Below are 13,662 nucleotides of genomic sequence, written 5' to 3' on the forward strand. Positions count from 1 at the left end.
CTCGAACGATATACCAACCCATTCACGACTGACTTTCCCGTCATCTAGTGATCACCGTCTGGACGGGCCTTTTACCATGCACGAGCTCGACGCTGCGATATCTTCTTCCCGCCGGTCAACTTGTCCAGGACCAGACGGAATTACATACTCCGCGATTTGTCATCTTGGAGTAGAAGCTCGAGAAATTCTCCTGGCGCACTACAACTCTACGTGGGACACAGCAACTGTGCCTAATCACTGGAAGTGCAGTCGTCTTGTGGCTTTACTAAAACCTGGGAAATGCCCACATGATCTCTCACATTACCGGCCAATAGCCTTGGCAAGCTGTGTCGGTAAAGTGATGGAGCGGATGGTACTGAGCAGACTGGAATGGCTACTCGAGAAAAGTGGTGGACTTCCTGATTTCATCAATGGATTCAGAAGAGGCCGATCATCAATTGACGGTGTGATCGACCTAGTATCTTCTGTTCAACAGGAAAAGAGACGCCGTCGTCTGGTATGCGCAATATTTCTGGACATCAAAAGTGCCTACGACAACGTCTTCCACCATTCGATTCTTCAGGCGCTTGAGGATATTGGTGTTGGTGGCCGGATGTATGCATGGCTGCAGAGTTACCTCAGTGGCCGCACCATTTTCATGTCCACTTCGGATGGCGAGACTGATAGACATGACGTTCGCAGGGGTGTTCCGCAGGGTGGTGTCCTTAGCCCAATATTGTTCAATATCATACTGGTGGGCCTTGCAGACGAGCTACCTGAAACAGTGCGTATCAGTACGTACGCGGATGATATCTGTATTTGGTCATCTGGGGTCACACGTCCACAAGTGCGTGCAAGACTCCAACGTGCGGCTACCATAACGGCGAAGTACTTGCGCCGTAGAGGCCTGCAACTCTCAGCAACTAAGTGTGCAGTCCTGGCATTCACGCGCAAATCAATGTCACATTATCCAATCGTTGTCGACGGAACAGCGCTGCCTTTAGTCACCCACCAGAGATATCTTGGCGTGATAATAGACCACAGCCTTTCTTGGACCAAACATGTTACTGCGCTTAGGGCTAAACTGACCAACTTCATACACGTTCTTCGTGTAATATCAGGACTGAGATGGGGCCCCTCTGAGCAAAGTTTGCTCCAAGTGTACCAGGCACTTTTTGTGGGCTACATACGCTACAGCATGCCTGTATTATCTAACATGGGGTCCTCTTGTATACGCACGCTGGAGAGCCTTCAGGCACAAGCACTACGAATATGTCTTGGATTGCCACGCTGCACGTCAACTAAGGGCACAATAGCGGAAGCACGGGCTTGTCCTATCGACATATACAGGTCTTGTGAACCTGTGCGAACCTATCTTCGCCTGCTAACCAGACACTCACACCATCCACTGTCAACACTTCCAAGCACCATCCTTGACTGTGCTTTTTCTAAAGCTATTGCATGTCACGCAAGCATTGTACCTGCAAGATTCCAGGCCACCGACATCCCCGTGACACCTCCATGGACATTGCCAAGACCATTAGTGAGGCTTCAGATACCCGGAATTAGGAAGAAATCTCACGTTTCCTCCATTGGCTTGAAGCGGCTCACCCTGTCCCATATATTTACATCATATAGTGGGACTGTACAAGTATATACCGATGGTTCGGTCACGCCATCTGCCACAACGGCCGCATTTGTCATCCCACAACTTGGAATTACTCAACGATTTCGATTAGACCACAAATCGACATCTACGGCTGCAGAACTTGCGGGAATACGAGAGGCTGTCCGTTTTATGAGAACGCAGACACCCCATAAATGGACGATATTATGCGATGCCAAATCAGCGCTACAGGCACTAAAATACTTTTTAAAGAAAGGACCATACTATCTTCTCGTGCTGGAAATCGTCGAACTTTGTCACAGTGCCGAGTTAAGTGGCCACGTGATTACCTTTCAATGGATGCCTAGCCATTGTGGTGTCTTTGGTAATGAACTCGCTGACAGTGAGGCAAGATCGGCCTCCTCTTCCTCTGATGAAGTACGGATTGCCTACTCGCGACCTGACACCAACTCCATGATCAAGGCACTCATGCAGGACCTTACAAAGGCTTACAGAGCCCACTCTGATAATATTCACAGACGTCTACATACGATTGACCCAGACGGTAAATTCTGTTTGCCCCCGAAGCTTACACGGAGCAAAACATCATTGCTACACAGGATTCGGCTCGGCGTTGCTTTCACCCGTCGCTACGCACACCTCATCGGCCAATCGAACAACCCCGATTGTGTACACTGCCAGATGCCCGAAACACTGCAACACGTACTGTGCGACTGCCCAGCATATATGCTGGAGCGAAGGACGTTAGACAGTTTTCTAGCCAGCGTTGGCAGACAACTACGGTCGGAGGAAGCTATCCTCGGCCCATGGCCCGACACTGCAATTTCAGTGCGTGCAACAAAAGTATTGTTGAAGTTCCTGCAGGACACCAAGCTCGACGAGCGGCTCTAGCGAGGCAACTGTCTCATGTATACATAAGCACTCACCACTTCTCTTATCATCATCATCCATCCCAATACTTTCACTCCCCTTCCCTCTTCCCCAGTGCAGAGTAACAGACTAGAGCGCACTAGCTCAGGTCGACCTCTCTGTCTTTCCAATCAATAAATTCTATTCATTTCATTATGCTCCAGTTGAAGGGAAGCGTGAGATGCAGTCAGGGATCTTTTAATGCTATCGCGTTCCACTCTTAAAGTGAAGCTTAGGCGTCCTCCAAATCTTTAAACGTTAATTATGGAGTTGCATGTGCCAAAACGACAATCGGATTGCGAGGCACGCCATAGTGGCGGACTCGGGATTTATTTTGACACCGTAGTGTTCATTACCATGTCCGAAAGTCCAGGTGCACGTGTGTATTAAAGCCAAAGGTTTACGTGCCGCCAACTTGCGGTTTCGCCGAGGCAGTGCTCCGAGGAAACACATGACGTCACAACACGTGCCTCACCGCGGATATTTCTCTATTTCTAGAACCCTAGTCACTACTGCACATGCAACACTAGTAGCACCGAGCCACAGGTGTTCCGCCGCTGCGCAGCACCGTGCCTTTCAGCTGTCCCCGTTTGGTACGATGTCACAGCGCGTTCCTCGTCGTTGCACTCGCCTCCGTTCACTTCACCATCTGCATCGCAGGTCTGATAACATGTCGGAGGATGGAAAAGGAGAGCTCGCGTGCGCCGCAACCACAGTTGGGGTGGCAGTATCGACGGCGACAATTCTGATTAGGAGGAGGAGGCCTGCAATCGACATAGGAACGAGATAAAGAGGAAACGAATCGCGCAGGAAACAGACGAACAGCTCGCCGAACGACTGGCTAAACGCCGCCACATAGCTCGACAACCAGACTAACCTGGACTTACAATCAAGATTAACCAAGGCTAACCCTGCTGTGCCTAAGCTTTCCCTACGTATATCCTGGCATAGCCCAGCTAAGCCACCACCATTTTTTTTTGTTTCGCCCCTGCCGAAATGCGGCTGCCGTGGTCGAGATCAAATCCGCAACTTGGAACAATGCCATAGCCGCAAAGCTAACGGAGGGCACAGCAATGCTGACTGGTAGATCCACCGCTTCCGTAGTGTCTCCTAGACCCTGCGGTGCGCTTTAATTAATGCGGCTCTGCTTTTGCACACCCAGCGTAAGTTACCCGCTTGACATTGTTGCAGGGTGTCTATTTTTCAGAAATAGCAGAAACGTACTGCACCTTACCTTGAACTTAAGTTTATCCAGCTTTTCCGCAACCACTTTCATGTAGCCTATCCTTTCCTCTCAGCTCACCTGACGGTGCAAATGCAGCACAGACACATAGGACAAGCCACAAAGAAGAGATGAGACAAACACTGGCGCTGACTAACAACGCCAGTGCTTGTCATTGTGGGTTGCCGTGGGTGTTCGCGCAAATTTTTCCCCTTCAAAATATTATGTACCAACTAGCCCCAACCGAAGTTTTACTCACGTCACCTATGCCTGTCCCTCTCCCCACTTGTATGGAACTGCCTCTTCCCCCCTCCTCTCTACAATTCTGTCTACGTCCCCTCTGTCCTCGCAAGTTAGTATAAAGGTAAGCGCTTCAGTTTCTGCAATGCTTTTGAGGGGGGTCACGGTTAGTTACAGCTGTCAAGAGGCTAAGGTGGCGGCGCCCAGGGAGCTCAAGAAGGCATTGTGCACATTCGACGCGGTAGGTCCAAACGAGATTCTCGAGTCGCCTTGCTAATATGTTGTACGTGGTGTGCCGTACAAAGCATCAGCAGTAGCAATGGGAAAGTCTAAGAAAGAGGCACATAAAGGTTCGCTTGAAAATAAATTGTCAATCCCTAAGCCGAGGGCAACAAGATGAAGGAGCGTGAGAGTAAAGAGCCGAGAGAGATGCAGAAACGAAGATGAGGAGATGGTGTGAATGGGGTGGCTATGTGTCTTGTCGGTCAATGATATTTAAATGGGCCGTGGTCGCCTCTGATCATGCCTTAGGTTATGTCCCTTAATTATCATGGGTATCTCTTCTCAGCGATACAACCTTCTGGAAGACCAGATACTGCATTAGCCAAAATCGAAAGCTATGGCATTGTCACCTCAACTGACAACTCCTGCGATAGGTTATATAAATATGTACAAGGGAAATATATTTAGATTGACAAATGACAGCCCCGCTTTATTTGTTCTTGGAGGTAACTGTTACGGAATACTTTTCTTCTATACCTTCATTTGTGCATTCGTACTGTGGCCCTGAGCAAACTCATGCGGCACTTAATTAAAAAAATGTCCACAGAAAGTGCCGAAAGTATAAGGCACTGGTTTACTTCAGCATGTAGAGCCCATCTGCATGGGGACCACTGTAGATATGAGCAAGCCTTTGTCCGCAATATACAAGCAAAAGAAATTTATATTGAACCCGCCATGGTTGCTCCGTGGCTATGGTACTGGGCTGCTGAGCACGAGGTCGCAGTATCGAAACCGACCGCGGCGGCCGCATTTCGATTGGGGGGAAATGCGAAAACACCCGTGTACTTAGGTTTAAGTGCACGTTAAGAGACCCCAGGTGGTCAAAATTTCCGGGTTCCTCCACTACGGCATGCCTCATAATCAGAAAGTGGTTTCGGCATGTAAAACCCTCTAATTCAATTTTTAAAATATAGATTGTCAAAAACAGCCATGCTTTATTTTTCCTTGGTCCTTGGAGGGAACTAACTGTTATGAGAGACTTTTCTTCTATACTTTCATTTGTGTATTCGTACTGCGGTCCTCAGCAAAGTAATGCGGCACTTATTAAAAATAGCCACAAAAAGTGCCGACAGTAAGGCTCCCTTCAGCACGTAGAGCACCTCTGCATGAGGACCACTATACATACGAGCCAGCCGTTGTCCACTTACGAACTGGTTTAAAGTTTGGGCAGGCGTCGATCTAATGGCACAGGAGCACTTCCGGAAAATATGTTTTTCTGTGTGAATGCGGGTTCGCAGCTCGTATTGACCCTATTAGCAGCTGTGCAGGCCCCACTTGCGGCAGACAATTTTTGTGGATACGGGCTCTGATGTTCACGCTCTTATAAGTTCATGACAGACATTAAATAATACGAAGTCTGTGTCAAGCGTTCATGCAGTGAGTCAGAAAAATAACGGGGAGGGAGTGAAGTGCCATCGATCTTGCTCTCTGTACTCAGAGGGACCTGGTTGACATTTACTATGAGCGGTACTGCTCTATATGAAACGAGAGAATATTAAGGTGTGCTTTTTGTACAACACATATCTAGCTTTTTGCCGAAATGTACAGTCACGTGCAATATGACCTGCAACGCCAGTACCCGTGGTCCAAGGGGCTCCAAGACTGTACGGCTGCGCAGACACAGGGTAAGTTCCAGACCTAAAGACAGCTTCAATTAGCGGTATTTATTAAACCGCTATTTCGCATGTCAGAGCCGCCGCACAGCCCTGGAGCCCTTTCGACCAGGAACAAGGGTGTTTCAAGTCATGTTGCACATGACTGTACATTCGCAAATACACAGAACAAAGGATCAGCAAATTATTTCCAGTGAAACAGCAAAAAAAAGAACTGAAATTCTACAATACTTGCAACAGGGCTATGAAAACAATGCCCTAAAATAACGAATTTTGTTTAACTGAGTGCTACCTTCCCGTGAAAACCGTGAAGACGAAGAGTGACAGAGAATTAAAACAACCATCGTGTGTGTTCCCTTAGGCTCAGCGACGGCTCAATGGCTGTTAGAGTAAAGTCAGACGCACTTACTTTGCGAAAGTTGCTCATTCACCATATATTCAATAAGAATTTGAATATTACAAGGATTTGCGCCATGATTATGCCGCAATCGTGACTTGCGAGCAAAACATAGGAAAAATGGAATGTTGCATTCATTGGAAAGAATACGACAGCGATAAAGATGGTCGTCACCGGTATCAAGAGTTAGATTTACGAATGCGACGTTGACGTCAAAAAAAGAGAGCCTAAGTAAAAAAAAACGACGCGATGAACAAAGCAAAAGTGACACATTTTCATAGTCTTTTATGACTGCCACGTAATCAAGCTCAAGGAATTGGCATCGCAATATGAAACTGTAAATACAGATTTATACGACGAGGTGCTGAAGCATCTGAAGGATATCATGCAAGGTGCCCGACCAAATTTGTCGAAAGAGTTACGCTATATTATGCACCACAATAACGCACATGTGCAGTCTGTTTTGATAGTGCGCGAGTTCTTGGACCGCAGTTTGCCATCACTGTGCTTGAACACCATTCCAACTCGTCGGAGTTAGCCCCTGACTGCTATTTCTCGTTCCCCAAATGCAAGCATGTGCTCCAGAGATGGTGGCTATCGGAACTGTGAAAAGGTAACGGAATCGCTTCTGAAGAGCTTAACAGAAGAGGACTTGTAAGGGTGCTTCCACCAGTCAAAGAAAAAAAAAACGTGCAACCGTTGTAACTGAATGTTCGTTAAATTCATTGTTTTTTTTTTCTAAACGTACCGCACGAAAGTTTTGGATGTACTTCGTACCTCGCTAAGGCAGAGATTACCTGGGTCTTAACTATAATTTGTCTAGTTGAGTTGAGCTTCCATAGAAGGCACATAGCCTAACGCAATGATTCTGAACGCACGCCAATACCTCTTTATGGTGCAAAAAGAAAACACTTTTGCTAAAAAGCTTTCGTTTTAAGTAACTGTAGCAACCTTCAGTCGAAGTTATTGCTACACAAATCGGAGACTCACAGTCGCGGTAGTACGTAAACATTCGTGTTTTTTTTTTACATTTACAGCAACCATGTACTTTGTTCCTAAGTTTGAGCACATACATTCTAACGAGAACAATATAATATTGGACTTGGACCATTCAACCTACTTGCGTGAGGCACTTCTTAGCTATACTGCCTCAAATGTTTCTCCAGCGGCGTTTGGATAACCAAATATTTGACATAGAACTTGCATGGTTCGCTGACTATTGATATAAACATCTTGCTGAAAATAACAATCTAGAGGAACTGGCATATGACCTTTTTCAGAGAACCTGTACCACTGGGATTGGCTCCTGAAATTGGCCTTCAAGGTCATCGGCGCTATCAGCAGCAATCCCCTTGCAGAAATGACCAAAAAAGTCACAGAAGTCATTCGATACCGACGAAAACATCCGCAGGTGCGTAATCTAACCTAACTTAGAATATGGTAGTGTGTATCGATTGTACAAGTAGATAGCAATTCTAAATCATTGCTAGATGTGACATCTCTCGGAAGCCTAAATTTCTGCACAGATTTGATCGGTTTAGAGCCAGTGACATTCACCTGGCAAAAACCTAATTATGCTCAAATTATGTTTATTTGTATTTCTGTGATTATTATGGTATACAGAGCCTAATACGTACCAAGCAGACTTGTACGCAACGAATCAGATGCAATTATTTCCTTGTACTCAATTACGTTTTGCAATACTTTTGAAATTTATTAATAAACTGGTGAACTCATTAACGCTACCTCTATTTCAATTACATTTTAGTAACCAATTGCATGTAACGAGTTACATTTCTGATAAAACAATTTCTACCATGCAGCGCATCTGGGAACAGTTAAATTGTCTGCAGAGTGCGAAGGGATGAAGTAATGTCTATTGATTAATTACCAACTACCCACAACTAACGTCCTGCAGCTAAACCTCAGTCACCTGAACATGGAATGCTTTCAGCTTGCAGATTAGGACTATTCTGTAGGTAGTCTAGTGCCTGAGCTTTCCTCTTATACTACCGTTCTCTCCCTCTCTCCCGATATTGCTGACAGAAGGCCCTCATGGGTGGTAACAGCTGCGTCTCCATCGGTCTTCGCTTAGTGCAGTCTATGAGATCTCTCATAGAGACGAAATTTCTTTATCGTTAGCCGCATATTTTTTTAGCTGTGTTATAATACATGACCCATATATATATATATATATATATATATATATATATATATATATATATATATATATATATATATATATAGATTTTATGACACCGACATACTTTTAAGACTGTACAATATGCAACATTATATTGTTACGGAGCGATCGATAGTTGGATGACTACCCAGCTAGGTCGAGCGATGAAGACGACGATGAGGACGATTGCACGTGGGCCGGATCAAACATCTTGCCTTGCCCTAGATTGCTTTGCAAATATTTTGTAAATATATTATTACGATATCATCGAGCGATGCTCAAGGGACGAGCCGCCATGAGAACAACGACGAAGTGGGTCTGTGCCCTTGGCGTGGGCGAGTGTCGGCCTGGTGGTCTGACTCCAGTGTAAATACCCTGTATGTAGCCTCTTTCATCTGTGTCTTTCCAAACGTAACATTCTGGTGGAGGTCAGTGATCCGCGTTCTCACCACGAAATTCCGGAGTGGTCGGTACATCGAGCTTGCCACCACGCCTCCCGGTGACGAGAAAGCCTCTGCAACGGCTTCGACTTCTCCGACTGCTCCAATCATCACGGTTGCCCAACATCGCGACCCTGGTGTGTTCTCTGGCCTAGAGGTAGAGGACGTTGACGAATGGATCAAGCTGTATGAACACGCCAGTGCTAATAACAGGTGGGATGCAACGATCATGCTCGCCAATGTCATCTTTTGTCTCGACGGCACCCCACGCGTGTCGCACCAAACGCATGACGACGAGATAAACAGTTGGGAAAGTTTCAAAGAAAAGCTCAGGGAACTGTTCGGCGACCCCATTGGGCGCAAGGCTGCCGCGAGAAAGGCTCTTGCGTCTCGTGTTCAGACATCTACAGAGCCGTACGTTTCATACATCCTCGACGTCTTGGCACTCTGCCGCAAAGCTGACGATACGATGTCTGAAGCAGATAAAGTGTCGCATGCGCTAAAAGCATCTCCCACGATGCTTTCAATTTGCTTGTTTTTGGTCACGTCTCGACTATCGACACTATCATCAAAGAATGCCGTCGCCTTGAACAAGCTAAGAGCTGCCGTATCACACATCACATCAGGCGGCTACCCAATACTGCTGCTACGTCGACATGTGAGGTTCCACCGCGTCAGACCACCCCCTGTGACGATGTAACCCGTATTGTTCGCTGCGAGCTCGAGGCCGCCTGTTTGCCAGCTTTCTCCACGACACCCCCCGATCCACCAGCAGATGTTTCGCCTACATCTTGCCTCCATCACACATTGGTGGAAGTGCTGGGTACGTCGCGCCTCACAACAGAACTCTGCAGCGGCCATAGTGTTGGATATCTGTCTGCAAGGGCGGAAGACGCAGTGCCTACACTGGAGCCTGCCACTGCAACGGTCGTGCTGGTGGAACCTCGGGATCCTAGCACGTGCGATTCTGGTGAAGCGGACGGTGAAAACTGATGGGCAGAGTACGAACGTGTGAGTGCTAACACCTGATGGGACCCGACCCTGATGTTGGCAAATATTATTTTCAACCTCAAAAGTGCTGCAATACTATGGTTCGATAACCACGAAACTGATATCGGGAGCTGGGTCCCCTGCAACGAAAAACTGATGCTTGTTTGGGAAGCCCGTTGGCCGAAAGATCGCCGCGAAAAAGGTGCTCGCGTCACGTGCGCAGACGTCATCAGAATCCTACGTGTCGCAAATTGAAGGCGTGTTATCGCCATGTCGAAAGGCCACTGCCAAGATGCCGGAGGACGGCAAGGTTGGGCATATCTTTAAACTGATTGCCTTGAACTTTTGGATGTGCCAAAATGTCTCTAAAGTCGACGCTATTACCAAGGAATGCCGGCGCTTTGAGCAGGCTAAAAGCCGGCTCGTTGGCCAGGCGTTTGCCCGTCTTCCCAGCACGGCGACAATGTCCTTTTCCGAAGACCACACGGCAGCAAAGCCGCCAGTTACACCAGATCAGCTGACACAGATAGTACGCCGCGAAATTCAGGCCTTTGCCCCTGCCGCAGTTGTGTCAGTGCTATGTTGTGACAGCGCTATGTTGTGACAGCGCTATGTTTATTCATGATGTCAGCGAATTAAAGGACAGCTAGTCTATCATTTAACGGTAACCCACCGTTATGGGTCGTTAATTATATAATAAGTAACATTGAATCTAGATAATGAAACAGGCCAGATTGAACTGACTCGTTATCGTAGCCTACAAGTATACAGAGGTAACAAAGACCGGTGTTTGTTTTTTGTTTCATCAATACGAATGTTTAGTCGTCCTCGGTATAGAAATTCAAGCTAAAGGAAAATTGCTATCGTATCCGACATTCACGGTTCTGTTGCGTGGGATAACGAAGCGATTGAAGAGATGGTGGGTAATCTTTGAGCGTAAAATAATGTTTCTGAACACAGACCATCACTTATAAATGTAAGCAAATGACAGCAATCACGGAATGACAGCAGAAGTTCACGGGAAAGACGGAGACTTGGAAGTCATGAAAACTTCAAGAAAACCGTGTCTCTGGACCTAACTTTCGGACAACGAGGCTCGTGTGAGAGTCTTGGAAGTGACTTGTCATTGTCAGGGCAACTGGCGAAGGAAAGTCCCTTTGCCGATACGTTGGCTCCAATGAAATTCATTGTTTGAGCATTGTTCATTACTTCGATTTTGTTCGTGTATTTCGGCTCTGGTTACGGTTCACTGCGTGTGGTGATGAAGGAAACTGATGCCAAGCACCTAAGACACGACATCCCTAATCGTCTCGTTTGTCAACATGAAAAACTTGTCCGCCGCGTGTGAGCGGCGGGATTACGCGCCAGTGCAAATGCTACTCTATTTTAATGTCCGTTCACCCCCTCTACGCCACGGAGTGGTTTCTCTCCGAATTCCGGCGTGCGGGCTGGCCTGTGTGTCGACCCAGCGTTACCTACGCTCCCCACCTTTACGCAATTGAGTAGGTTTTCTCGGTATTCCTTTGTGTGAAGTGACCAGTGTGCTCACAAGGCCTTGACTCAAGAAGCAAAAGAGGAAATGGTTTCCCTGATGGTGTAGGGCGGAAGGCCAGCGAGAGCCACGGCCACATCTTCTCTGCCCATGCCTGCAAGAGCCCGCACGCTGAACGTTTTTTTTTTTAATTTTTGGCTTGGAGCGCACAGCTCTCCCGCAACGGTGCAATAAACTTCTCTTATTCCAGCGTTGTCGCTGCAATAATTATTAATTACAATAATTACACCTTAAGTCGAACGACGCGAATCTGGAATATCGAGAACTCACATGGATCACTGAAACAATAAATGAAGACGCGTGTGTAAGAAATCAAAAGTGGTAAAATGAAACGATATCCACGAATTGTTTGCCCATGAGTGCAGCGGTGGTAAGGAATTGCCTTAGCGTTATCGTCTAGGTGACACGGAGAGATCAAATAGCTCGTGCGTCGGTAGATGCAGATATGTAGTGATGACCATTATTTCCGGAAGACTGTGTCGAAATGTGCCTTCTACTGTATTCTTTCCTTCAGGTGAGAGTACCGGACATGGCACAAATTCTTCTGGATGGTCTTGTAGAGGGAGAAGTTTCCGAAGTCGGGAAGTATGACGTCAGTGTAGACAACACAGGTATCACGTCAATTCTTGACCTAACCTACTGGACGAAACTTGTTAGAAATGAGGCAAATAACATAGAAATGTGCGAGAAAGGGAACAAGACGTCCTCATGTTTTCGGAAAGAAGATATTGAGATTGCTGAAAACTCATTCCTAACCCTGATACGTTTTGGATGCCCAGCCCACTCTTTAAAGGGGGTCGCAAGCAGCAAGTTTTACAAGGTTTAAGCATCATTTATAAAGCTACATTAGCAACTCCATACAGGTGTGTATAGCACATCGAAAATACCTATTTGACTGTACTTTATGTTCGCTTTAGCAACACCTACTTTGGGCGCATTCGACGGTCCAAAATGTTCTGCATATTTTATACCTTTATTAAGCTCACTTTTTCACAACAGGCTCAGCGTAGTGATAGGACTAGCTGCATTCTTATCATGTGCCCATCTTATCGCGGTACTAGAGTATAGCTACAGCACGTGTCAAACTACGCGGCAAGAAACCGCTGAAAGGCCTGATTGCAGTTATATGATATTATGCACTGACGTCGGTTTCGGCATTCGTGCAGCGCCCACACCAACATCTGCAAGCGCGTACATCTTTAAAGTTATCTCTTGCGAATTAATGACTCTTCGTTACACCAGGCATATTCAAGGCAAGCAGCACAATATATATATGGGCCTTCAGACAAACCTATACAGCTTGTACAGGCAGAATGTTTCATAGAGCTATTTCGACTACTGGGTTTGCAACGACAGTTCTTATATGACAAACACACTTTTGTGCTCTAAGGGGCCATTCGTTATGCAATATGGCAAATACATAAATTATGAGAGCCCGTCCTCATCACTGTAGTCAACTTCTAAAAAGGAGTATGACGTGCACAGATTTTCCTGCTCGATTTACTCGAAGGTACCAGTCAATTTATTGTGGGAATCATACAAATTAATCTAGTTGGCACTTATTGTATACCAAGCCCCACTCAAGATATACCAAGCACCCGCTAATTCGTTTTAGGCAATAGCCGATTTAGTCAATGCACTATGAATCTACTGCAAGTGTAGCACAGTTCAACAACCTTAAAATTAGAAGTCAAGCAAACGCTTTTTTTTTTCATTTTTCATTTTTCAATACTAGGGGATCATATTTCTCGTTCAAAACAAGAGGGCAAGATGCGTGTATGGCAGCTTCTTCGCACCTGACTACCGACATCATTTGGGAACAATTTTATTTATGTCTTCGACTTTTTCCCGAGAGTAAGGCAGCACACGCCAACTCACGCAAGCGGTTGGGAGGACATGGTAGCATAACATTCTTAAGAGAAATAATTACCGTATTTTCCCGATTATAAGAAGCTTGAAGGTTAAAATTTCGCTGGGCGCGGACTATGCGTGGTTTCATTTCCTAAGGTTTCACGCGCGCTTGACAAAGTTAACTTCACCTGCCAACTGTTGCTGCGCCTGAATAAAATAAGCTGCGCAATGACTATCACTGCGCACAAGCAATGTTTCCAGCTCGTTCTGGAAGCTTGGGATCTTCTTAGCGGTGTATGAACAATACGCCGTAAAATGTAAAACACCGTGACAACATGCAAACGAATGCTGCACCTTAACGGCATTGTTCAAATTCAG

General features: G+C 46.3%; 1 protein-coding gene across 2 annotated transcripts in view; it reads left to right on the plus strand.

Moving 5' to 3' along the window:
- Nucleotides 1-13,662, plus strand: part of LOC135909719 (cytochrome P450 3A6-like) — a 54,377-nt gene that overhangs the window by 26,712 nt on the left and 14,003 nt on the right. For both annotated transcript variants that reach the window (XM_065441763.2, XM_065441764.2), the window contains 2 exons: nucleotides 7,550-7,680; nucleotides 11,948-12,044. In XM_065441763.2, coding sequence (XP_065297835.1) covers nucleotides 7,550-7,680; nucleotides 11,948-12,044 — 228 coding nt within the window. The remainder of the gene's footprint in view (nucleotides 1-7,549; nucleotides 7,681-11,947; nucleotides 12,045-13,662) is intronic.

The sequence above is a fragment of the Dermacentor albipictus genome, chromosome 8, assembly GCF_038994185.2.
Source record: "Dermacentor albipictus isolate Rhodes 1998 colony chromosome 8, USDA_Dalb.pri_finalv2, whole genome shotgun sequence".
Lineage (NCBI taxonomy): Eukaryota > Metazoa > Arthropoda > Arachnida > Ixodida > Ixodidae > Dermacentor > Dermacentor albipictus.